We start from the raw sequence: 26,256 nt of genomic DNA on the forward strand, positions 1-26,256 counted from the left end.
ACTTCTCTTTTGAGAACAATCAATCCGGGTCAGTATGAATAAGGTCTGACACAGTGACAAGAGTCTCGCCTGCAAAGCCCGAAAAGGGCCGGCCACCTGCCCTGGCTGGGCCAATCTTCCCCGTCGCCGAAATTCAGACCATTTAATGACCCAAGAGAAAAGAGAATGGGTTATGGTCTAGAATACTGTCCTCCCTCACGATAATAAGCAACACCACAATAAACCACACCAGAGGTCATGGAAACGGCGAGATTTCCTCCTCTAACACGATTCTTTCCCTTTCTGACACGGGTGGACTTTTCAGCTTCCCACTGTCACAGAGTGTGCACACGGGGGGTGTCACCTACTAGTTCCTGTCACAGTCCAGGCCACAGATACCGCTCAAAGGGGTGGGGAGCAAGAGACAAACAGAACTTGATCTCAAACCAGGTACAGGATTCTGCTTCTATTTCCATTTATGCTGGATCTAATTACTGCATGGTAAATGCAGCATAACAAAGGGCGTGCAGAGATGAACGAAAACATCTTATTGTCAGTGTGTATACACTCTGAATCCAACCCAGATTTGGAGAGCCAGGACAAACACGCATCCAAATGAAAGAAACACAATGGATTGCTGGTCCCCAAACACACCACTGCTTTGAACCTTTTCCGTATATTCATCAGACCTTCCTGAAGCTCCTGGTGTCCAGGCGAAAGACAAGATGGAAAGGGAGAGGGAGACGGTAATAATAGCACATACTGGGCATCTACTGTCAGCGTGGGGCTCTGTTTTGTTAGCCTGACCTCTGTGGGAAGAATGTACGGTGATTTCCATCTTACAGGTGATGGCTGAGACGTGGTCAGAGACATGGCCCTTTCCTGGAGTCTCTAGGGCACTGGGTTAAGGTTGAAGTCTCTGGAGTTAGACAGAATCTGGTTAAAAAACGTGACTCTGCCCCTCAGTGTCTGTAGCCCTTGAGCCACTCACTTCAGTTTCTGAATCAAATGTCCACATCTGGAAAATGCGGATAAAACAGTACCCAACCCACAGGGCTGCTGCCAGGCTACAATGAGATAGTGCCTGTAAAGTGCCTAGCAGAAGGCCTGGCACACAGCATGTGCTTACTTGATGTCTTCAGTGTTGTTAACGTTACAGCACACTGGCCATTGGGTAGGCTGGCCCCCTGATTTGAGGGCAAAAAAACTTGAGTTGTAAAGGGTGGAACCACTCACACATAACCCAAACCTGATTGGCTTGCAGACGCTCACTCCGAATCGAATCAGTCAGTCAGTGGAAAGGCAGCCATGTTTCGATAGTAAATGTGCCCTCAGATTATTCTATATAGGACCGTGAGGCAGGAGGAAGGAAGACGACAAAGAAAGAGCTTACAGAATCCAATCAGAGAGCCTCCACTTTGGCGTGGACCTTGCGGTCACTGTGTCAATGGCTCTCAGACCCAGTTGGTCTCCAGGACGGCCTGGGATACAGCTGAGAAACCTGGGTAGATCCTTTGGCCCTGCTCCTGGAGATCTGAGTCAGCCAGTCTGCTGGGGACGGCTTAAGACGTGCCCAGAGTCTCACGATCACCCGTGACCTAGTACACTATGACCTAGTTTCCACGCGTCCTTCTGGCCCACCTCCCCCCACACAAAGTGGAAAAACCACCTGTGCCCAAGGCAAAGGAGCGCCTACCGTCTACTTGGCAGGTTTGTCTCTAGTCCCTGCTCACTCATATTTTGGTTTACACTGAGTATTCAGATGAGTATACCAGACGGCTCTTCTAGTACAAGAGGCAGGATAGTAGCATGGATTTTAGAAGCATGAAGACATGACTTCAAGTCCAAGCATTCCCGCTTACTAACCATCTGACGTTGGCCAGGCTACTTAACCTCCCTGGCTTTAGGCCCCACATCTCTAAAGTGAGGTTTATTTCAATCCCTACCTGATAGGTTTACCTTGAATATTAAATTAGCCAATATATGCCCTGTGTCTCTGGAACACAGCAAATGCTCAATAAATGTTTGCTGCTCTTATTATTTTATTATTCCAACTGACTTAGTTCCTTTGTCTGACACTGAATCAACTGACACTGTCTCACTGACATGAGCCAAAGAATAGGACGGGGACATCCACAGCCCTTACCCACAAGAGGCGACACGTGTCAAACACCCAGGCTCGTCAGTGAGGGTAGTGCCTGAGGTTCCTGTGGAGCGCTTTCTGATCCCATAACTGAAACCCCATGACGCAGACAGATACAATCAGATAATGATGGCAATCAATAACGATAACATAAATTATTATTTATTTTCATAACCACAGAGCCCGCGCGCCCCGCTGAGTTACACACATCACACGCCAGCATTCCCTTTCGGGGCAGTCAATCAATGGGAGATCTCAATATCCACCCGCCGAGGCAGGCGGGGAGGGAGGGAGCGGAGGTTGAGAAATTACCCACACCAGAGTGACACATTCACGAAGTTAATCTAATCCAGGGGGCCATCCGGGTGCCATTGTGAGCCCGTGAATATGGAACAGGCTTGATTGATTTTTCACTGCAGTAGCTAAACACTTCATTGTTATTTGCAACAAATATAAGGAAAGATGAAACTGTAAAAGGAGTGGCTATGAAGCCCCCCTCCCCCCCAAGCAGCCATAAATCACAAAATGAATTCTGGAAAAATTAAAAAATGGTAGGGGTAGGCTGTATCGATGTCCTAAGAGGCCTCAGTTATGAAAGCATAAACCCCAAATTAAAACCTGGGGCAGCCATGGACAATCCTGACTCAGCCAGTAATTTGCCCTGAAACTGGCCTGGGGTTACCCATCCTCCGAAGTATCACCACATGATAACCGCAGAGGCAGCAAGAAGTATAGAGCCAGAAAGCATTTGATTCTCAGTTCTGCCTCTCAGGGCTTCAGTCTCCCCTACTATACTGGGGGTACCACATTCCTACTACTAGAAAGAGGGAAATAGCAATTCGAGTCCTACTTGCCTCCCAGGAACCTCGGGAGTATCAGATGGGGCCTCCAGCATGAAAGACCACCTATTCTTCAAGATGCTTCGTGATTACTCCTTCGTGGCCCTGCATCTCGCCCCTTCTCCTCTTCCTCTGAACTGCACGGTGATCTTCTGTGCTTTTCTCAGGACACGGGCCCTATCCAGAGTTCCTCAAAGCCTGGCCCAGGGACCACCTGCAGCAGAGTCACCTGGGAGTTTTCCAGGAGGGGTTTTGTCAAAGATGTCACTGGAGACAACTCAGACGCTCTGAACTGGAATTCGTAGAGAGGAAGCTGATGATGATGGTCTAAAAAAGCACTGCAGGTGACCTTGGGGCACACTTTGAGAACCACTGATTAGATTAATTTCAGGTTGCAGCCTTTTGCAACTTGCCCCCTCCTTGCCCCTTGAGGACAGGGAGTGTGTGTCACTCCTCTTTGTAAGGTACACTTTGTAGTACATACTTAGCACAGTGCCTAGCATGCAGTAGATACTCAGTAAATTAGATAAGCAATGCTCTGAAAAGCTCTACATGTCAGATGCCCTTATCCTCACTGCTGTCTAGGTCAGGGACCACACAACACATAGTCCTGTATAAGGTTGGCAGGCAGGGGCTATGGGATCAAAGAGACCTGGACTCCATTCTTGGCTCTGCCACTTATTATCTGTGAGGCCTTAGGCCAGCGCTCACCTTCCTGAGCCTCTGTTTACACATCTGTAAAATGGGCATGATGTTGAAGTTACAGGATTGTGATGAAGAATTACAAAATGTCCATAAAACTGCTCAACCCAGAGCCTGTCACTAGGGATGTCTGATTAAACATAGTGGCTATTATTAGCAAACTTAAACCAGTGGTCTGTTTAATCAGTTCTTTAGAAAACAGATCAGGTGGTTAAACTTATTTTTTCACTAAAAGTATAACTTTTGGGAAAATAGCTAGTCTGTTTATTCGACCTGCCTCATCCTATGGCCCGTTAGCAATAATCCTTAAGAAGTCCCTTCAGAGCTCGGAGCTGGTCAGCACTCGGGCTGATTTGCCATGGTGTCTTAGACTGTGGCTGGTGTGTGTGTGTGTGTGTGTGTGTGTGTGTGTGTGTGTGTGTCTAAATTGCCACCAGTGGGATCTGCAAACATCAGGGTCATTCTAAGTGGAAACATGTTAATTCAGGAAAGTCACAGGAATGTGTGTGGCCTGAGTTGAGAGGAAGATAGAGGTGGTCACCAGCAGAAGGCACGTGTGCAAAAACATGGTGACATGGAATTTTTTCTCTAAAATCAGTGCATCCATTGTGTGCCCACCCTGGGCAGAGAGGCCTTGCAGCCCTTCCCCCTTGCAATCTACTCTCCTCCAAATCAAGCTCATGCATTAAGAAGGCTTTGCCACACAATTCTGAGAGACCCAGTAATGAAAGTGCCCTGCCCTGCGATCATGAATTATTATTTTCTTAGAAAGCTAAGGCTGTAGGAAGTCATAATGAAAAGCATCAGATTTGGGGTCAGATGGACTGGGTTTGAATCCCAGCTCAGCCATTTCTTAGTCATGAGGCAAATCCCTTGCCTGCTCTAAACCTGTCCCACTCCTATTCATTTGACAAATACTCCTGAGTGCCTACTGTGTGCATGTGTCATTCTAGCTGCTGGAGCTATGGGAGAGTACACAGTGCGGTTTCTGCTTTCATGGAGCTGACACTGTAGTGGCGGCGGGGTGGGGGGAAGGCAGAGGACACATGATGTATCAGGCGAGGACAAAAGCTAAGGAGAAGGGGCAGGGTAAGGCCACTGAGAGTGAATGGGAAGACTGATGAGAGAGAGAGAGAGAGAGAGAGAGAGAGAGAGAGAGAGAGAGAGAGAGAGAGAGAGATTGTTCCATTTATTTATGCATTCATTGTTTGCTTCTTGTATATACCCTGACTGAGGACTGAACCCACAACCTTGGTGTATTGGGACAAGGCTCTAACCAACTGAGCTACCCAGCCAGGGCCAGCAGGCTCTTTTCTCTTGGGCATTCCAGGAGAGTTTCTCTGAGAAGGTGGCACTTGAGCAGAGACTTAAGTGAAATGAGGGAGTAAAACCTAGGACGATCCAGAAAGAATTACAGAACCTACCTGGGAGAGTTATTGGTAAGCTGAAACGATGTAAGGATATAAAATCCAGCACCTGGCATATAGCGAGCACTCCATAAATGTGGCTATTATCATAATTATTATTAGCAGCTGTAAGCAATTTCTGGATAAAATACATTAGAACTTGAGCTCATTACATCCCCTTCATTTGGGGGGAGGTTATGACACATCACAGCTTGGGGGCTCACACCTTCTGGACTCTACACTTATAACTGATTAAAAGCAAATTTCAACCTGGCCTAGGTTCCCAAGGCACGGGCAGTCAACCATAATGAAGGAAACCATAACTCGAGGCTCAGTGTGCCAAGTGCGATTCCCCACCACCCAGCTCCCATCCCAGGCTGATTCGATTATTTGAACTATGAGCTTCCTCTCCTAGAAAGACCTCCGAGGGCCTCTTACTCCTGGGTAAGGGAGCTTGAGGAAGAAGAGGATCTTGCTAAGTGCATCTACATAAGACCTCAAGGCCTTTGTTTGTCCATGCTGCTGTCAGGGATCCGGAAAGTCAAGGGGGGCAGAGGAGAGAGGGAGAGGGAGGAAGGAAGAGACACCCTGACCTGGAATAATAATGGCACTAATTATTAAGAAAACCATTCCAAATGCCGGATGTATCGTACTTTCCGGCGTATAAGACGACTGGGCGTGTAAGATTTTCCTGGGTTAAAAAGTCGTTTTATATGCCGGAAAATACGGTATATTGGATTATATTGATGGGATTAGATATAATGGATTAGATATATTGGACTACCATATTTTCCGGCATATAAGATGACTTTTTAACCCAGGAAAATCTTATACGCCCAGTCGTTTTATACGCCGGAAAATACGGTATGTCCAAGTTGAAGAGCCAGAGCTCTTGACTTTTAGTCCCAGCTCTAGAGTAACCAGTTGACGGCCATTGGGCAAGTCACAGTCTCTCTGATTCTGCGTCGTGTTTAAGGGCTCAGATCCCAGAGCCAACTCAATCAGGGTTTGATTCTTAGCCCTGCATGATCTGGGCATGCTATTTAACTCCTCTGAGCCTCATCTGTGCAATGGGCATTTTAACAGTGAACTACACGTCATGAGGTAGCTAATGCAAACGGTATGTCCAGCATGGTGCAGGGAATATAGTAAATGCTCAATAAATACTAGATGTCGGCATTTTCACCTGCCCAATACCTGTCCTGCCCTTCTCAGTGGCTGTTCAAAAGCTGAATTAGGGATGAGGTAAGAAAACACTTTGTGATATAAATGGCACTTTATAGCTGTAAGGTGTAATTGTTAAATTATCATGATTATCCCTTTGAATATTATGATACTGAGCAAGAGATAATGTTTTCATAGAAGTGCTTCTCATAGTCTCTCTGGGTAATGAGGGATTGGATTTGAAAGGCCACCTTCCAGGAAAAAAAAAAGGAAAAAAAAGCCACATTCTTGCTTTGAAAAGCTGAGCCTCCCAGCACTGAAACAGAACAGGTTCATTACTCAGTGAGGATTAATTAGCTGTCGGGTATTATTAAGCGTTCTCACTCTCAAGATCCACATAGAACTGGAAACCCTGAAAGGGAGCGGGAGGCAATCATAGCACAGGGAAGAAAAAAAGCCACAATTGCTGGCAATGCACATTTCAATGCCGAGCATGTTAGTAAATCATAGTCTGATTAATATCACGTCAGCCCATTCGCTGTTTGGAGTCATTGTTCTGAACCTACGGTCTGCAGGTAGCCTGGCTTTTTCTTCCTCTACCACTGGGATCAAGAAGGAAAGGAGGCTGTCCTTGTCAGTATTCGCCTGGAAAGGATGCTGGGGTGTGGACATTTACACTGAGAAATGGGATATTTGAAAGCCTAGGAAGGTAGAGGAGGTGAAATCAGATGCAAGTATTTACAATTTTATAGCAAAGGTGTCTCCCAAGCTGGTACAATAACTGTTGAAATGGTTGGAAAGTAACAGAGACTCATAAAAACAACAGCTGGAAGGAGGCTGGGCGATGAGAGAGCCCAGTGACCACAGCCCCCTTGTTTCCACCCTCAGGGGCTCATATCCAACATGCAGTCGCCTCGGACCACTCCACTTGCTGAAGAGAATCCCTGGGGCTGGGTCCTGGGAACCCGTGTTTGTAACCAATACTGTGGTGGCAGGAATGCTGACTTTGTCCGATCCTCTGCACTTAGAAAGTAAGCTTGGAGAGAGCACATGTGAGTCGTTGGCTCAGGATCACCCAGCTGGTTAATACGGAAGCAAGAACCAGAACTGGGATTTTCTAACTCGGCCCCAAATTGGGGCCTCCTGCCTTGTAGGATGCATACAAGTCCACTTCCCAACATCACTGTCTTACTTTGGGGACAATCTCTGCTCTCGTGGAAACTTACATATAGGCCTTCTCTCCTCTTCATCATGGGATGGCATTTCCAGGGCAAATGACAGATATAGAAAATCCCATAGGATGCCAGGGACAGCAGGCATTCATAGTATGGACTACATCTGAGAAATCCCCTCCATGTAGCAAACAAGAGCAAGGGAACACGTGGGCAGAAGTTCATGTTGTAAATTTCCCAGTGGCACCTAATCCATCTGTTTTCCTATAGGGCAGTCAAGTCCTGGGGGCTGACAGGCTATCTTATATCTTATTCCTTTTGTATTGCTTGCATAGTGCTTGCCGCTTAGCAGACATCAGTGAACAGTTTGTAAATACAACAATATAAAAAAATATGTGACAGGAAAAATGAGTATGCATAGGCCTCAGATGCATAGGCCTGCTAACAGCAGGGAGTAATAACAGCCACACTAATGATGATAGTAATGCAAAAGAACAGCAGGGAACTGACTTTCCGTGAGATGAGGCATAGGCTAAGCTCTTTATCACACGCAATGCAGCATCGAACCCTCACAACTGTCCCAGGAAGTAGTGACCACCGTCATCCCTGTTGTGCAGATGCGACATTAGAGGCACAAGGAGTTTAGGTATCGTGTCCAAGGTCACTAGACGGAGAGCAATGGAACCACAGTTCCAAGCGAGCACAGACGGACTCAACCTTCATATTTCTCATTGCTCTACCCTCCAGTCTCCCAGCCCCAGGCATTTAGAGCATCGGCCTGGTCTGGTGGGGTGGGCTCACTGGCAGCTCTCCAGACTGAACGCCCTGGCTGACAAGAGGCGGCAGAGCAGCCAACGCTTGCTGGCTCAGAAGGAGCTCAAATGAAGACCAGGTACTCATCAGTAAGCACTAAGTCAACGTGTGACAGCCCAGCACTGTGGCCAGCAAAGAGTCTGTGCTCAAACAGCGCCCACTCAATAAACAGATGAATGAACAAATAAACGAGCGAGCTCATCAGACACACAACCATCATTCAACTCCCATCTCTGCTTCTAAACCCGGGGCGACAACCTCTTTCCCCCAGATGTGCTTCCCCGTCTCTGTTCTCACTGCTTGGCTGCAGCAGAGCAGCTGCTGGCTGGAAGCACATATTTCACACGGTTTGAAAAGTCCCCCGGGGCTAGGGCTGGTCCTGACATGTGCTTGCTTTCCTGCTAACACTGAACACATCTAAAACTAAACTCATGACTCAGGCTTGAACCAATTTAACCTAGATCTGGAGAGCCTTCCCTTAAAAGTCCACTTTTAGAAATCTATTTTTAACACCACTTCCCTAGGCGCCCTTTCCCGGTCTCCCAGAACCAATGCAATCTCCGCCTCCTTTGATCAAATGGCAGCTCCATCCGACTCACACTGCATTCATCTCCCTCTATTTAGTGTCAGAACCGTTTGTATATGAGCCTACGAATCTCCTTTCCTTACCAGACTGTGCATTCCTGGAGGGCAGGAAGGAAGCTACTCAGACTAATAGTAGGGATCGTTTATGGAGGCCCAGCCATGGAGTCGGGGCTTTCCACCCGCATTGCATTTTATCCTCATAAATCCATGGGCCGTAAAGGTGAGGTTCACCGTCTTGCAGATGGAGAAACTAAAAATAACTTGTGTGACTAAAGCTCAAAAAGTTGAGTGACTATGGGAGATTCTGGTAAGTGGCAGAATCTGAACCCAGTCTTGTTAGATTCAGACGTTCGTGTGTGTTTTATTTTGTATTTTAAAAATACGTTTTTATTGCTTTCAGAAAAGAAGGGAGAGGGAGAGATAGAACATCGATGATGAGGGAGAATCATTGACTGGCTGTCTCCTGCATGCCCCCTACTGGGGATTGAGCCTTACCTGGGGCATGTGCCCTGACTAGGAATCAAATCGTGACTTTCTGGTTCATGAGTCGATGCTCAGTCACTGAGCCACACAGGCTGGGCTGGAGGTTCATGTTTTGAATCGGGTCTTCAACTTCCCTTCTGGGTAGTCCCATCCCCTGTATCTTGAGTACAAAAGATGCTCAAGATGTTGAGGCAATGAGAACAGACAGAGGCTAAGCATACAGGAGCACATGCCACTGGCCACGTGGACCAAGGAGATGCATGGACGTGTGGTCAGTGGAGCTTGGCACCTGTCCTGCTTCCCCATCTGCCACCGGAGTCTCAGGTAGGCGAGTCTCTGCTGGATCTCCCTCCCTCTCACATCACAGTTGCAACATTCACAGCAGCCAGCATGTGGCCAACCTCAGGAGGCACCAAGATGGTGGCAAAAAAACCAGCCTTTGGACTCACCCGCAAGGTTGTGATGGTGGCAGGATCCCGAAGCCGGCCCTCCTCATCTTTTAGGTTGTAACCCTCTGGCCGTTTGTCGCGCTCGCTGACTTTCCACAGCTTCACAGTTTTATCTGTGGAGGGCAACCAGAGGACATCAACATTACAGTGCAGGGACGCTTGTAAAGGAGTTTTCTTCCCGCCAGGCGGGGGAGGATCGGGAGAGGCGGAGGTGAAAATGGAAGAAACTGCCGCAGAAGCTGGCTCGTGTCCGTGTCAAGGGCTTCGGTGCATAAATCTTGTGTCACTTGAAGGCAGAGCTCACGTTTCAAAACAAAAAACATATATCATGTAGAGACAGATGGTCTTCCTGACAATGGGCTGTTAAATCTACAGCTTAGACATTAATTCTGTTCATTCCATAAAAATATTTATTGAACACAGAATAACAAGAGTAGCTACATATATAAAATTAACGATGTTAGCACTTTGCATGGAGAATTTATTGAATGTTCACAAGTACCTTGAGAGGTAGGTACTATGATTATTCCCATTTTTTTGTGTTGCATTTCACTAAACACTGCCCTTACCACAGCCCAAGAGGCTCTCCATGACCTGCACCCCTATTTCCTCATCCTTTCTGATCTCACCATCCACCCTACTCCCTGCCACATGGCTTCCTCACAGCTCTTGGTCCATGCTAATCCCATTGCTGCCACAGGACATTTGCACAAGCTGTGCCTTCTGCCAGGAGAGCCCTTTACCCTCTCTTGCACGTTATTTTTCCTTCACTTTGCTCTCTCCCTATGCCCCAACTTCAGTGGGGCCTTTCCTAACCAACCTACATAAAAAGGTTTTCTTCATCGTTCGCTAGCCCCTCTTCCTCCTTTGTTTTTCCTCCTAAGACACTTCACTGCTGGAAAACGTATTTATTGTGTCTCCCTCACTAGAATGTAAAATCAATATAGAGGCAGGGATTCTGACTGTGTTGCTCATTACTATACCTCCAGCACCGACAATAGTGCCTGGGACATAGATGTTCAATGAATACGAGTTGGATGGATGAATGAATGTCACCTGCACAGTGCGTGTTGCTAGCAACCCAGGGAAATAAAAGTAAGGAGAGTCATCAAAATGCTCCTTCCCCCGTGCAGTCTCCTTGGAGTCCCCACCTGGAAACCACCTTTCTCACCTTTGTCCTGTCCCCACACTTTATTCCACTTGCTGACACTTGTCATTTTCTACAGCAATAAATCGTGGTGAGAAGTCCAATGCCTAGAGGGGTGGGGCAGGGCAGGAGATGAGTGACAGGGGCAGGGGGGTTGGGGGAGGTACAGACCGCATGCCCCACCTGCAGACGTTCAATTCCATGCTATAAAGAAACATGTTCGGGCCAAACAGATCATGTCTGTGGGCTGCAGGCCTTTGGGAGCCTTCCTTATCAGATCCTGCATTCATAATTTGTACTTGTTCGAACTTCTCTTCTGGAAGGCAGGGACTCGGGTGCCTTCTCAAATCTTTCTCTCTGCCTGCACAAGGTAAGGGTGGAACCAGACAACCTCGGCCCCATCCCCACGCCAATGCCAGCCAGCCACATGGCCCAGCACTGTGATTCCCACACAGTGGGCGCCTAACTAGTATTTCTCGAGTGACAAACAAATGGGACTACTAGATTGAGCTGAGAAACAACTACAGAACACACAGTTACATCTGAATTTCAGATAACGTGTAATTTTTCGGTACAAATATGTCCCGAATATTCTAACCTTACGAATAAAGAGACTTAGCTTCTCTGTGCCTCAGTTTCTTTATCTGTGAATTAAGGAGAGCCAGGTCTTCCTCATGGGGCTCTTATGAGGATTGACTGAAACACTGTGGGTACAGTGTGTACCGCAGCGTCGGGCTTCTAATAGTGGTTCACAATGGCAGCTGTTACTAGAATGAGCAAGTTGGGAAACTATTCTGCAATAACAACATGTTGCTCTGACCGCGTTAGCACCCCCCAGGATGGTGTCAGCACTTCCCACTTCCTCTGTGTAAGACTGGGGAGAGAAGCCACCCTCTCCCTGCCTTCACTAGGGTTCCCTTTCTCTCTCGCCCCCTCTTGTCTTCGGAGGTCTGAAATGCACCCCATTGGGAAGTGTGCTTTCTGCAACAATTTGGACAACTGAACAAGTAAGTGCCTCTGTTTCCTAAGGTCTGGGGGTCACTCGGGCTGCTCGTGTGCGATCTGTGCACGCACCCGGCTATCCTGGGGCGAAGGCCAGGAAACCCTTCCCAGGCGCCACGTGCCAGCACTCCTCTAGGCCCGCCCTCTCTGGATAGCCTGCCACATACTGAACTGTGGCAAAAGGAAACATAGGTCATATTTATACAATCACTTGATTAGCTACTGATCAGCTGTGATTTTGAAGAATGCAAATCAGTGACTTTTAACACCAAATATTTTCAATTGCTTGACATCCCATTTGCAAGACAATTATTTCCTTACATTTTTCTTGTGAGTGATCATTGTTACGTAGAGAAATAGAGAAATCATAGGTAAAGCATAAAAATAAAAATCACCTATAATCTTTTCAGTCAGGGACAATCATTGTTAACATTTTGCATAGATCCTCATAGTATTTTTTCCTATGCATTTTTTGGGGGGAGAAATAAAAACCAATAATATTACACATATATGTTTATTTTCTCATTTTAATTCCTTCTTTTTATTATACAAGTGTATAATTATTATATAACTAGAGGCCTGGTGCACGAAAATTCATGCACTCGGCGGGGGGGCGGGGCGGGGGGGGGCGGGTCCCTCAGCCTGGCCTGTGCCCTCTTGCAGTCCAGGACCCCTCGGGGGATGTCCACCTACCTGCCAGCTTATGCCCACTCCCCCGGGGATCGGGCCTAAGCTGGCAGTCAGACATCCCTCTGGCAGCCTGGGAGCCCTCAGAGGATGTCCGACTAATGGCTTAGGCCAATTCCCCATGGGGAGCGGGCCTAAGCCGCAGTCAGACATCCTTAGAGCTGCTGAGGAGGTGGCAGAGGCTCCTGCCACCACTGCTCTGCTTGCAGCCGTCAGCCCGGCTTGTGGCTAAGTGGAGCTCCCCCTGTGGGAGCACATTAACGGGGAGGGGGGGAAGCGGTGGGGGTGGGTGGTGGTGGAAGGGGGGCAGCTCCTGCATTGAGTGTCTGCCTCCTGGTGGTCAGTGCGCGTCATAGCGACTGGTCGTTCCGCCATTAGGGTCAATTTGCATATTACCCTTTTATTATATAGGATAGGATTGTAGAAAATAAAAATGAGCATAAAAGTAAAAAAATGAAAATCTCCCTCAATTCCACTAGACAGAGATATCTAGTATGGAAACCTTATGTATGTCCTTTCATTTCATTTCTGTGAGCAATCACATAACTATTTTAAATAGATACAACATGTTATACATAGTTTCTGAGTATGATTTTTCCTAATCATATCTATCTATTCCTATAAATATATAATTTCTAATAGTGTGAATTTAATAATTAAAGGCCAAATAATGGGAGGTTTATTAGTAAACTATAGAAGAATCATACAGGGGAATGCTATGCAGTCCTTGAAAATGTTATGGAATTTTAGAAGAATATTTAACAGTTAGGAAGATATTCCTGTTATTAAGTATTATATAAAAAAAATCTGGTTGCCAGTGTACAGAATATACCACATTTCTGCTAATAAAATACCCCAGATTTATCCATGCTCTTTGCTGTTTTCTTTAAAAGACACTTACAGTGGTTCTCTCTGGATGGGAACACATTATTTTCATTTTGCTTCTCTATTTTCTAATGATTTTGCAATGAACACCTAACTATTTTCATAGCCCATCTACCAAATAAAATATACCTTCCCTTCTCGTCATAGGTACTCAGACAGAAATAGAAAGCTAGGCAAGGCAATGTGTTTTCATCTTGCAAATAATTTTAAGGCCTAGATTCACAATTGAATGTTGGTTTATTTTTCATTAAAAATTGTACAGTTATATTCTAACAGAAAGTAAAAACTGTATCCAATTATAATGAGATAAGCACAGTTGTGTTTCTTTAAAAAAAGATAATTGATGGTGAATTCAATCCAATTCCCCATGGTTGGGCTGCCTGGAGTCATTCTTGACTTTATTATCACACAGTGTTTCTTGACTCCCTATCTGAAAGCTTTGTGGATAAGGAAGTCTGAGGAACAGGTGGCTGTTCCTATGAGTAATGACGTTTTCTATATTCTGGCTGCCTCTCTGAGTAGTTTATCATTACTTGTGGCAGCTTTTAAACACAATCTTATCATCTATCTTCATTTTCTCTTTTGCACAGTAATTCCAATTGTCTCCCATTAATTTTCACATGTTAACCTATTTGGCTTAAGGGGAATTCTCAACCTCAATATTATTATAAAAAAGAAAATCCCAGGAGAACATGGGAATTTTTCTTATAAGAATCATTTGGAGATACTGTTGGCATATGAAATAGCATCCCAAATGGGAAGATAATATCCTTGTTAATCAAAAAACTATTTAAAAACTCAATTAACAGAACATTATGCTATATAATTAATCTTCATTGCATTTCACTGATTTTTTCCCATCCCCCCCCCACAAAGGAGTTAATGCATCTTTGAATTTTATTGTAATAATCAATAGGCTAAATTTCATGATATAAAGTAAGCTAGCTAGAGCAGATAATCAGACACTTTCTCTGCCCAAAGTAATTAAGTCAGAATCATCAGAAGTCTTTTCTTAATCTAAGTAGTGTTGAATCTGCAGAGCCTTTGAGTGAAATTTCAATGGTAAAACTAAGAGGGAAGACATTGAAACAAATTCATATGGTTTGGCTTTCAAGAAACATAGTCAACAAAATAAATAGAACAATAAATACAGTTATGAGAAAGAATTAAATTACTTAGAATCTGGAAAAACAGACGACTGGAAATCTGGACATGTCGAGATAAGCCATGCGTGAATAACTAACTCCAAACTGGCTGTTTCAGAGTTGCCATTTTTTTAGAGTTGTACACTGGCTTTATATTTGAGGGATTTTGGGTTCATACGCATTAAGAAAACCCCTCCCTCCTTTTAAAATAAAATATAAAACTCATCATCAAAACTTAGAAAATAAAAATGATAAAAAGAACAAATTTATAAGAAACCCATAATACATAATCAAAAATTAATCATGATAAGCCTATAGGTGTGTTTCCTTTTAGTCTCTAAAAATGCTAATATACGTCTGATCATACTATAGACAGCATTTACATTTTTTCACTTGACATATGAGCACTTCCCTTTATAAATGCTGGGGATGGGCAAGTAGCAAGTCCCTTGCTTTCTGATCCATATTTAAATGTCCTAGTCACTCCTCACAGACTCACACACAATGAATCACGCTCCAGCTAATTTGCTTGGGAGATGGTGTTTAATTTTTATCCACTAACCCTCTTAATTGTTATGCTATCCAATTAGCACCCTTTAGTATATGCTTTTATTCTAAATTGTTTTGAGCATAGGTGGGCTTCTGTCAGCAATGGCATTGAGAAAAGCAAGGGTAGGTAATTCCACCGAATTAACATGGAATTTGGCTCACTATTCAATGCCCAACTTCCTCTCTCTTGGACCTGTTTATAGCAACTCTCCCAAAATCAACAATTGCTCTTAAAAGAGCATGGAGGGAGAAAGAGAATAAATCCACTTCTTCATTCTCCTTTGGTGGGGTCCCTCTCTCTCCGTGACCTGTGCTCAGAGAACTTGATTGTGTCAGACAGAGAAAACCCCCCAAACACATTCAGGGATTAATAACTTCTACTCAGCATGCCAGACTCACAGGACGGCCTGTCGGGGTTCCTGAAATGCGTTCCCAGAATAACATTCAATGAATCTTAAAACAGGAAGTTACATTCCAGAAGCACCTGGAAATAATCTGCATTAGTCAAAAACTGCAGATACTGGGGCTCACATAATTGGGTCAGAAATGTGTGATATTTAAGAATCACTACTATTTACTGAGGGCCCACTCTGCGCCAGGCACTAAGGTAAGCATCCTGCAAAGATTGTTGCTAAGTTTGTGGGTTTTTTTTTGACAGTCCACAAGGTTAAGAAGGAAAATGGAGTCTAAGAGAGATTGAAACATATGATGTGGCTGATTCTACCTCTGACAATACCAAATAGGAGAAGACACTTGTACATACCGTTAGTAGACAGAAGGAAGTAGGCTGCATTCTGCTGGGGGAGCCATCTTATTTTATTGATTTTTTCTTCTATTTCTAAACTCTTCAGGTAATCGAACTCGGGTTCATGGCTCTGGAACGTGCTGTAAACATTGTATTCACCCCTACGATGAACCTGATTTTTACTCTGTAGGAAGGTGGGGGAGGGGAATACACCAAAGATTAAAATCACATAGGCCACCTGCGAATTCACCAATTTCTTTCTTTTTTTTTTTATTTAGCAGAATCATTAGGGATGGATAGGCAGGCCATCAGCATGGGATGAGAGTTTTACCCTAGCTGAGAGGCCTCCAAAGCATCGATCTTGCAGCTCTGTTGGTGAATATTAGTACCTCCAATATCCATATATGCATAAATGATATACATAAAACTCTATAATATATGGTATACATCGTAACATATACATAGAAACAGAAGTTAAACTAGGACACGGTTTTAAAATCAATATACATTTAAAAATCAATATAAATAGAAGTTCTAATATTTTCGTTCTGCATCAGTGGATGTCTTGAACACCCTTTGGCATAAGCCATCCCATGCTGATGTCCATATATACGTCTATCAATCCCTTACAAAGAGTCCAAAGCTATAGCATCTGTACCTTTCACTGGCCTTTTAAAATCTCCCCCCATTTTCAGAGAATCTTGGAGATGTGGGCAGAGCAGGGAAATGGACAAAGGAGGCTCAGAGATATCCTCCAAGGTCACAGGACTTCTAAGTAGCAGATTTGGGCATCAGATCCCTCCCCACCCCTTTTTTTTTCTAACATGGGAAACAAAACAGACAGGAGCACAGGGATGCCACCTGCATCACTGGGAGGTGATGAGACGTCACCCTTGGCTTCCTCCTAGCTCTGATTCTGCAACGGGCAAACAGCAGGAGCTAAATAAATGGCTAGAGAATGAAACACCAGGGAAAGGGTCTGCAGAAAGGGGCAACAGAAAGAAGAAAGGTGGAGAGAAGGAAAAAGAGGGCGTGAAACAAAGAAAGAGCAGAAAGGAAAAGAGGGAGGGGAGGTTGAATTTCACGCATTTTGGAATGTGACTACCAAGAGTTTTAAGAGTCAGGCTTTGGAAAACTGTGTTCAAAAATTCCAATCCAGGTCTTTATAGACATTTGTCACAAAAGCTTGACTCTTAATAAAGGCTCAATTAAAAACAACAATAACTAGATTTCTGGATAGCTACTGAATATCCAAACCAAAATCTCCACTGGTGCTGACACCCAGGTGTTCCATGTATTTGTGAGGGCACTGAGGTCCCTTCCTACAGCAAGCCCTCCAGGACTGCGCCTCTTGAGAAGTCACTCACAGACACAGAAAACACACCTGACCCTCGGTGTTGTCCCGTGGCTTTGTTTCCGAGGCTTAGTGCCCATTTCAACCCCACGCCTCGCCACAAAGCTCAACACTTACCTTGCATGTTATTATACCGGACATTTATTTTTTTTATTGAACGAAATCACTCTTCTTTGGAAAACGTGTCCCCCTTCATTCTACTAATGAATCGGGCTTCCCACATATTTCAGTAAATTAAAATAGGTGAAACCTATAAATAGCAAAGGGAAAACGTGGTTTGGAATATTCCTGGCAACACGCTGCCCTGGGTAATTTATGCTAAATAGCTTCTCCGGTTCCTCTTTATCATCACCATGAACCTAATGGGATTTTTTTTTTTAAATTGAAGAAGTTTGAAAATCAGCTTGAAGAGGACTGGCCACACTGACTGACATCCTTGTTACTAGCCTGCCTGCTGCAGAGGAGCCAGCCCGCCTTAACAATACAGTTAGCCGAGTGCTGATTTGGTACCATCCAAATCAGACTGGCAAGTGTGTGCCGTATGTGCCAGACCAATTAGCACTCGGCAGCTCCGGAAAAGCAGGAAAAATTCCAGGTCACGACGAGTTATTAGTTCCTACTTGCCAAGCACATTTCCCCGTTTCCAGGATCAGGGGAACAGGCTGGGTGCCTGACTTAATGCTGAACGCTTGCATCGCTAAGGAACCCCGAGGGGTTAGGATGCCCTTATAGAAATTAATTGCAAATAATGTGCAATTACCAACTACATCACCTCTAAATGAGGCTTTCCTTTTTTGAGGGGAGGTGGAACAGAAATGGCTTTGAGGCACAAAGCAGGCATTCAATTGCTAGGGAAGTCTCCGGTGAACCCTTCCTCCTGCACTTGGCCTCCCCACGCTGTGCTGGGCGAGTGTCGGAGGCAGACGGCAGCAGATGGGAGAGTTACTAGCGCACAGGCTGGCCTGCTGGAAGCCCCAGGCCCACGCCGGGGGACGCCAAGGAAATCACATCGGGCCATGCTTCCATTCTGACAACACAGAAGCAGACACCCCGAAACTCAATTTATATGAAAAAGAGAAACAATTCCTGGTGGAACCCAAGTCCCAGGAAAAAAAAAAGGGCTTTCTGAGACTCAGTGGCAATTAAAACTCCTGCTCAGAAAGCACACAGCACTCAGCTCCAGGGACCTTCGAGTCACCGACAGTAAAATGTGTGCCCTGTGCATCGCTCAGATGTCATTTTGTGGGATTGCACTCTCTTTGGTGGGGTGAGCGATCATTTTCTTCTCCACTGACCCAAGCTGTCCCTTTCACATCTGTGGACAAAGAACCGTTTTTTTTTTCTTCCTCCTGCATGTTCTGTAAGAGCACCTGAGAGGAGGAGGGGCTTCACTGGAATCACTCCAGGATGAATTTCACTCCGAAAGGAGGAGTTATGCTCAAAGAGCACCCGTGGCATTTTGCAGGTCAGATGAGACATGAGAACGTGAAAAGATAAGGCCATGCCCAGGAAAGGCTCTATTTTCAGGTACTTTTATGAGCCAGAAGGTGGAACTGTTGATGTTAATGACTTTTTGGCAGTTTTTAGTTGGCGAGCAAAGCAGCAAGGTGAAGGGGGGACACGTGAGGATTAAGGAACGGTAGGAGGCCTCCTCTAAAAAAAAGGGAAGGAAAGGGGCATTTTGCGTTCACTTGCCACTTACCTCCTGCTCTCGTTGAAATATTACAACCCGACCCCCCTTGTCCCCTGTCGCTAGTAATTCTCCCGTGTGGTTGAATTCTACCGTAGAGATAATGTCAGCTGAAAAGAAGAAGACAAAGGCAATTTAAGTAACTGCACACTTGCTTTGAAACGACAGATAATAGACATACTTTTCTGTGCATTTAAGGGCTCGGGGCTTTGTCTCTGCAGTGGAATTTACAAGGTTTTATGTTCCGTATTTTAAGAGCCGGGAGAAGTGGCTCTGGGGAAAGTCAATTTCCTAGATGCCCACACTGCGCTGTGGTCTCCTGGAACATCTGGCAAGAGCAAAAGCACGTTCAGACCCTTTTATGTCGGGCAAGAGAAAATGAGTTTCTCTAAGGCCCATGGGAATGGCCATCTTCTTCGACAGTTTCTACCAGCCATGGAGCCTGCACCCACTCGCGGCCTCTTTGCATTTCCCTTTCTTCTGTACCCAGGCCCTTCCCCAAACAGGTTTCCGTGGTGGCTATGCAAACGAGGGCTGGGGATGCCTGACAGGGAAAAGCATTGGCAACCTCTGCAAGTTGGAAACTCAAGGAAGGACCCCACAAATGCTCCAGCTTGACCCCATGGCACCTCTTTTTTGGTGAGCCCAACACTCCTTTCTGGAAGAGCATGCCTTCTCCCAGCCCCAGGAGAAGGGTGCTGGGGAAACGGTCATGAGTCAGAGGGGAGAGGGCAATTTGTCCTGTTTCCCAACAGAGAAAATACACAGGCGCCAGGAACTCAGATCACAGATAATTGCTGAGCGAATGCCAGCCTGCCAAGTCTTTCTTCAATTCCGGTTACCCCCGGAGGAATACGGACAGGTAAATTACCTATGATTGGATTTATTAGGGCTATTTTTAGAAAAATGTCAGAGGTTAATTCTTGTGAAATTATTCCCTTGCAGGGCTTCAACAATTGCTCCTGAGAGTTCAAGTAAGTTCTAAAAAAAAGGTGGGGGGAGGGGAATTATGACTATGGCCTTTGACAGAAGAACATTCTGAAGATTATGTCCATGTGAGAAAAGCAGAGGGGAAACAGTGAGCTGGAAAACGAAGGCAATTGCCCCTGAATAATTCACATCTCAACTCTTACTTTAATATCATCGTTTCAGGATTTTCTTGGTATGCCTGATTTATTCAGGTAAGTAGTGTACAATTCTCCACTTTGCATATAACTGTCCTGTTCCACATAGGGCAATGCTCTTAATGGTCATTCTTTGCATAGAAGGAAAAAGAATAAGGCACAAACCATAGTCACTTTCAAAGCTAGGCACATTTCAAAGAGCAATTCATGATTGCTTTTTTTAAAAAAATCCTCACCCGAGGATATGTTTTTTATTGATTGTAGAGAAAGAGGAAGGGGGAGAGAGAAACATTGATGGGTTGCTTCCTGTATATGACCTGACCTGGGACTGAACCCGTAACCTTTTGGTGTATGGGACACTCCAACTAACTGAACCACCTGGCCAGGGCAATTCATGATTTCTTGTTTGGGCCTCTTAGGTGACTGACCCCAGGACAGCAAATTCAAAGCTCCACAGGAGCACTCAGTGGTCGGCAAACCATGGCCCGAGAGCCACATGCGGCTCTTTGGCCCCTTGAGTGCGGCTCTTCCACAAAATACCATGGCCTGGGCGAGTCTATTTCAAAGAAGTGGCGTTAGAAGAAGTTTAAGTTTAAAAAATTTGGCTCTCAAAAGAAATTTCAATCGTTGTACTGTTGATATTTGGCTCTGTTGACTAATGAGTTTGCCGACCACTGCACTAGGTAAAATGGAGTGAAGAAAACCAGGTGAAGCAGAAAGCTAGTGTCCTCTCTAAGGGGACAAGTGGCTGCTTGGCTTAAGCCAGTTGTGGCCATGAACCATTGCAAGCATTGGCAGATATTCTGATCTTTTTCAAAGAAGTTGGAAATCAAGATTTTTATGCAACATCTCTTAAATTTTATGTGTGGGCAACTAATTCTTTTTTTTTTTTTTCCAACACCAGGACACTAAAAGTATGTAATCTTGTCTGTGGGCTGAATATGGTGTGTGAGTCACCAGCTTGTGACGCCTGGCCTATAGTCTTCCTTCAGAAAAGACCACCCCATTCCTTACTGATGATCTCAACCAGAAATCTAGTCCGTTGCCTCAGGAAGAGCCCTCCAAAGGAATGCTACCTCAAGGAAACATGAAATAAGCGAGTGCTTATCCAGTTCCTAATGCAAGCTTAGAAGGCCCATTTCTCTAACAAGTGCCCACTGAGGAGGAAGAAAGCTCAGCAGGGCTGGGGAGCCAACCACCTCAGGTGAATTATTTGCCCACGTTTCTTTGTCACTGTTGGTGCATCTTAGCAAAGCACGCTCACGTACAGAGGAGGGAAGGCGGCTGCTTAGTGTTTGCACTGCCTCCGGAAAGCACTCGAGTGCTAGGACACACTGCTTCGGTACTGCTACTGGCTGTTCAATGAGTGGTTAGCAGTGGGGTTATTCACAGAGACTCCTGACTTGGGTGGAACCTAATGAAGACGAGGCCATTTCTTTTTTCTTTCAGGCTTCTGTGGGGTACTCAGGAGTGAGTCAGAGCCCTCAAACTGCTGAAGAACAAACGCCTTCCAGAGAAAGGGGTAGTGGGGAATAACGAGAGGGTGGGGGGGGGGGGACCAGGCCTGGGGGTTAACAGCGCCCCACTCCTGTCGTTAGGGCCAAGATGCTGCTTATGGTCAGTTCACATCCTTCCTCTCCCAGCAATGTTAACACGGAGTTCTGGGTGGGTGTCAGGGTCCACGCACTGAGGACTAAAGGGTGGGCTTTTCCCGTTGGGAAGCTGGGTATCAGAAGAGTCAAGCAGCTTTTCCCAAGGTCAGCCCCTGGCTCCGTTTCCAAGAAAACGTCACTCCAAGGGAAACAAAACTCTCCTTCTCGGCTGCCGTATACATTGCCTTTTTGCCCAGGCTCTCTGTGAAAATGTCCTTCTTCTCCCTTTAAGATCCACACAGGTCAAAACAAGGTAGGATATTTTTTTAAAATCAATAATTCTCAGGCATGCGTCTGTTCATTTATTTAAACTACTCATCACTGCACAGGATGCATAGAGCATTCTTCCAGGCTCCATGGAGGACACAAGCTTCAAGGTCCCGGCCCTCCAAGTCACTTCAACTAAAATGTGCACCACTCCACCCCACTCCATGGTGTTTCTATCACCATCTTCAAAAATAATCGTCTGCTTTCCTGCACTCAAGCTTCTACAAATAAATTCTGCCTGGTGCATCTATTTTTACTCACTATTCCCTCAGCCTTTAGAAAAAAATGCATTGTTTTTGTATTTGCTAAAATGTTCTTTCCCATGTGCATGCTATCCATATTATTTACAAATTGTTAGGAAAGCCCTAGCTGGTTTGGCTCAGTGGATAGAGTGTCTGCCTGTGGACCGAAGAGTCCCAGGTTCAATGCCAGTCAAGGGCACATGCCCAGATTGGGGGCTTGATCCCTATGGGGCATGCAGGAGGCAGCCAATCAATGATCCTCTCTCATCATTGATGTTTCTATTTCTCACTCCCTCTCCCTTCCTCTCTGAAAAAAATAAATAAAAATAGATTTTTAAAAAATTGTTAGGAAAGACCACTGGGCCCCAACTACCATGACACCAACAGCCCCTACCATGAGAGTAATACCTTTAGGTTAAGGCATCGTCCCAATTCTTAAAGGCAATTATTGCTTGGAAGCTATAGTACTTTTAAAAAAATACGCATTTTTATTGATTTCTGAGAGGAAAGAGAGATAGAAACCTTAATGATGAGAGAGAATCATTGATTGGCTGCCTCCTGCATGCCCCCCACTGGGGATTGAGACCAAAACCTGGGCATGTGCCCTGATCCAGAATGGAACCGTGACCTCCTAGTTCATAGGTTGACACTCAACCACTGAACCACACCGGCCGGCCGGATACTATAGCACTTTTTAAACCATGAGGAACCATAGACATGCACATAGAATATTTATAACGTACAAAAATGTGTATCATGGAAGGAGAAAGATAAAAGGAGCAATGCCTACTAGAGAGCATGTGTCCAGACAACATGGTGCAATGGAGTCTATGACCCAATCAGAACATAACACAGAGGCCAGGTATGGGGATTTGGAATAGCCAGGCATAGGGGAAAGAAACACCACACACACACACACACACACACACACACACACACACACACACACACACTGAGATTCAGGCTCAAGTCTAAGCCGAGTGATCCAAGACAGTATTTATGGGCCATCAGGCATGGTTCCAGCTATAAAAATGTCTCCCTTTTTCCAAGTGTTATCATTATTTGTGTTATGCTGCCCTCAAGAATCTTTTAAGGGAAAGGGTGATTGGTACAGCAGGATTCTGAAATTCCTTAGTCCTCTTGCTAAGTCCTCACCTTTATTTTAATCCTGCCAGCCTGTTGGTCTATATAGTGGGTTGTTTATATTTAGCAACTGTCTAACTCATTTCAGAGCCTTTGCCATTGCAGCTCGAGTTGATGCCTGTTTTGAACTTCTGGTTTCCTGACTCATTTATCACTGCTAAGCCATTAGGTGTAACCAGAATACGTTACTGCCCCATCCATCGCTGTGTATCTTCATCTATGACTGTTTAATAATTGGTGCAAAACTCATGAATCATCCACATTCCAGTTTCAAGATACTGGAACTTCTGATACAAATTCTCCTGTGTTTGCATCATGCTCTTTGGTAGAGCAGTTAAAATCGGAAAACTTGGGCTGCTCAAGGCAAAACAATTTTATAGAAATAGGATGTGGAGAGAAGAACAAACTAGTGGACTTACACTTCATCTGAAATCATGGTCAACAGAAATCAACTCATCAAGTTCAACATGATTTTGTTTTTAAATGACCAGTTCATATGACACAATTTTATTCAGTGCCCAGTCTTTCACACTGTTGAGCAAAAAAACCCAACTATAAACAAAACATTTTTCATCTGTTCTGTAGACATGTAGATCAAGTGCACATTTTTTACTAAAAACAGAGAACAGAAGCCAAAAGCAGTTACAGAGGTCAAGTGTAGCAAGTGATTTTTAAAGGAAGTATGATGTTTGCCCCGCTCTACATCTATTTGTGTTGATTTAATTTCCACAAGATGGTGGCCTGGTAACCCCATTTCAGGTTCAATGAGCACTGCTAAGACCAACTTTTTCTTAAAAAAAAAAATCATTCTCAGCATTCCACAAAGGTCCAAGATTGGTAATTCCATACATATAGTCTCCATGTACCTGAATAATATAAATTGACTTGGCTATTACTAGTATATTAATGTGATGGGGAGACAGGGGGAGGAGGGATCCCCTAGTCTATGGCCTAGTTGCCCATAGTACTGTGCTAGGCTGGAGTCTGAGGCAGGCCCCGGGATTAATGGGCAATGTACAATTCAAACAGCAGGTTGACTGTTTTGACCAAATGATGACATAGTTTAAAATGAGAGAGGACCTAAACCCAAATCCTTTGATGGGACAAAATCTTACTGACCAGGTCACTAGAACTGGCCTTCTCACCATCAATCATAGACACAGGAATTGAAATGAGAGGGTAATGCAATGTAGCCTTCAGAACCCATTAAATATTTTACCTTTCATCTGGTTGATAATTTGGTTGATAATATTATAAAGTCTTTGACCCTACTTGTGTCAGCCGACTGATTCTACCTACTCAATATTTGGCTTTCTTCCTGATGGTCAGGTCAACTCTGGGGAGAGTTTTCTGTTTCTTTAGCGAGGGCAAGGACATCAGCAAGGATGGAAGACAGGTGTCACAGAGGATGGCAATGGTGAAATGGGGTTAGTTGCCAGAAAGTTTGTGTTGAGAAGGATTCGGAAGGTCCCTTCCAGCCTGAAAGGCCGTGATTATTTGGCAATGGGTCCTGCCGTGACGGAGGTAGCATGTCTGCCCTTTATCATCCCTACACAGGGGCTTTCTAGCTAGATTGGCAGTGACTTTGTGGATTTTTAGGCTTTCCAGGGGGAATTAAAAATACTCCTTTCATGCACAGAAAACTGTGGACTCCTTTCTGAGTTCTGGTTCACAGTCCAAAGTCAGCATCCATTTTCTTAGATAGGGTTTTTTTTTTTTTTTCCTGATAAGTTTTTATAACTGAAATAGTGTGTTGGAGCTATTTTCTACCAAAATAGGAGGAAAAAGTCTGATTATGGCCAAGCAAGATATGCTCAAGTACTGCTACAGGGATTGTGCCAAAAGGGCCTTGTTGATGTTAATCCTATATAATAAAAGCCTAATATGCAAATTGTCCCCTCAGCAGTCATTCAACCACTCGCTATGACGTGCACTGACCACCAGGGGGTGGTGCAGAACATGGGGGGGGCATCAGCAGCGCGGCACTGGCAGTGGGCAGAAGTGGAGGTGCTGCTGGCCCCAATGGGCCCTGCCAAGAGCGGGACCGCAGCAGGATGGTGGAGCAGGTGAAGGGGCAGTGCCAGGCCAATGCGGGATGCCAGGCAGGGCTACAGGGATGTGAACTTGAGGGTGCAAGCTTGGGCCTGCTCTCTGAAGGCCACCCCGAGGGACCCCATCCATGCAGGAATTTGTGCACTGGGCCTCTAGTATATTATAAAATTAAAAAAAGAATCAGCCAATAAAGTGTAAGATTCTTACAATTTTGTTAAAGTATTTTCATTTCAAAATATATCTCTTTTTTTTAACTGGTAAAGTAATACTAAAACTTCCATCAATACCAATTAGATGCTTAAAATATAAAATGCAATTTCACTCACAATCTGACTCTCCTGGACTTAACAGTTAACTCCTGTAAATCCACAAAAGTTCATAGGAAAAAGATCTGTCAGGGAGAGTTCAAAATGATAATGCTTTGGTGTAGAATGTGGATGGTTGATATATTTTCTTATAGTTGTTTTTGTCAAAATTTTCAGTATTTTCTAATTTTTAGCATTACCATAAATACATGCATAATTTTTACTTGAGAACAAATTTAATTGGTTTTCAAATTGAATAAGAGATTTTGGAATTTATCGCAGTGACTTTTTAAACTTTTAAAAAATTACTTTTTTAATTCCCATGTGGCAAAACTTATATGGGTTTGGACAAATGCACAGAGAGGTGTGTCCACCACCACCATCATGATCCAGAGCAGCTTCACCACCCCGAAAATGTGCCTTCCCAGTGCCCCTTTTAGGGAATAATTTTTCAAATGAGATAAAATTATAAAAATAAAATGAGCTGACAGGTATAGAGAGCTTCCAAAAGTTAAAAATGCTATGCAAATAC

At 44.7% G+C, this 26,256-nt stretch overlaps 1 protein-coding gene across 5 annotated transcripts in view; it reads right to left on the reverse strand.

Moving 5' to 3' along the window:
* Window positions 1-26,256, reverse strand: part of PPP2R2B (protein phosphatase 2 regulatory subunit Bbeta) — a 254,047-nt gene that overhangs the window by 58,804 nt on the left and 168,987 nt on the right. For all 5 annotated transcript variants that reach the window (XM_054718017.1, XM_028146262.2, XM_028146258.2 and 2 more), the window contains 3 exons: window positions 18,952-19,049; window positions 15,914-16,079; window positions 9,736-9,848 (listed from right to left, as the gene is read on the reverse strand). In XM_054718017.1, coding sequence (XP_054573992.1) covers window positions 9,736-9,848; window positions 15,914-16,079; window positions 18,952-19,049 — 377 coding nt within the window. The remainder of the gene's footprint in view (window positions 1-9,735; window positions 9,849-15,913; window positions 16,080-18,951; window positions 19,050-26,256) is intronic.

This window comes from Eptesicus fuscus, chromosome 6, assembly GCF_027574615.1.
Source record: "Eptesicus fuscus isolate TK198812 chromosome 6, DD_ASM_mEF_20220401, whole genome shotgun sequence".
NCBI classification, from domain to species: Eukaryota; Metazoa; Chordata; class Mammalia; order Chiroptera; family Vespertilionidae; genus Eptesicus; species Eptesicus fuscus.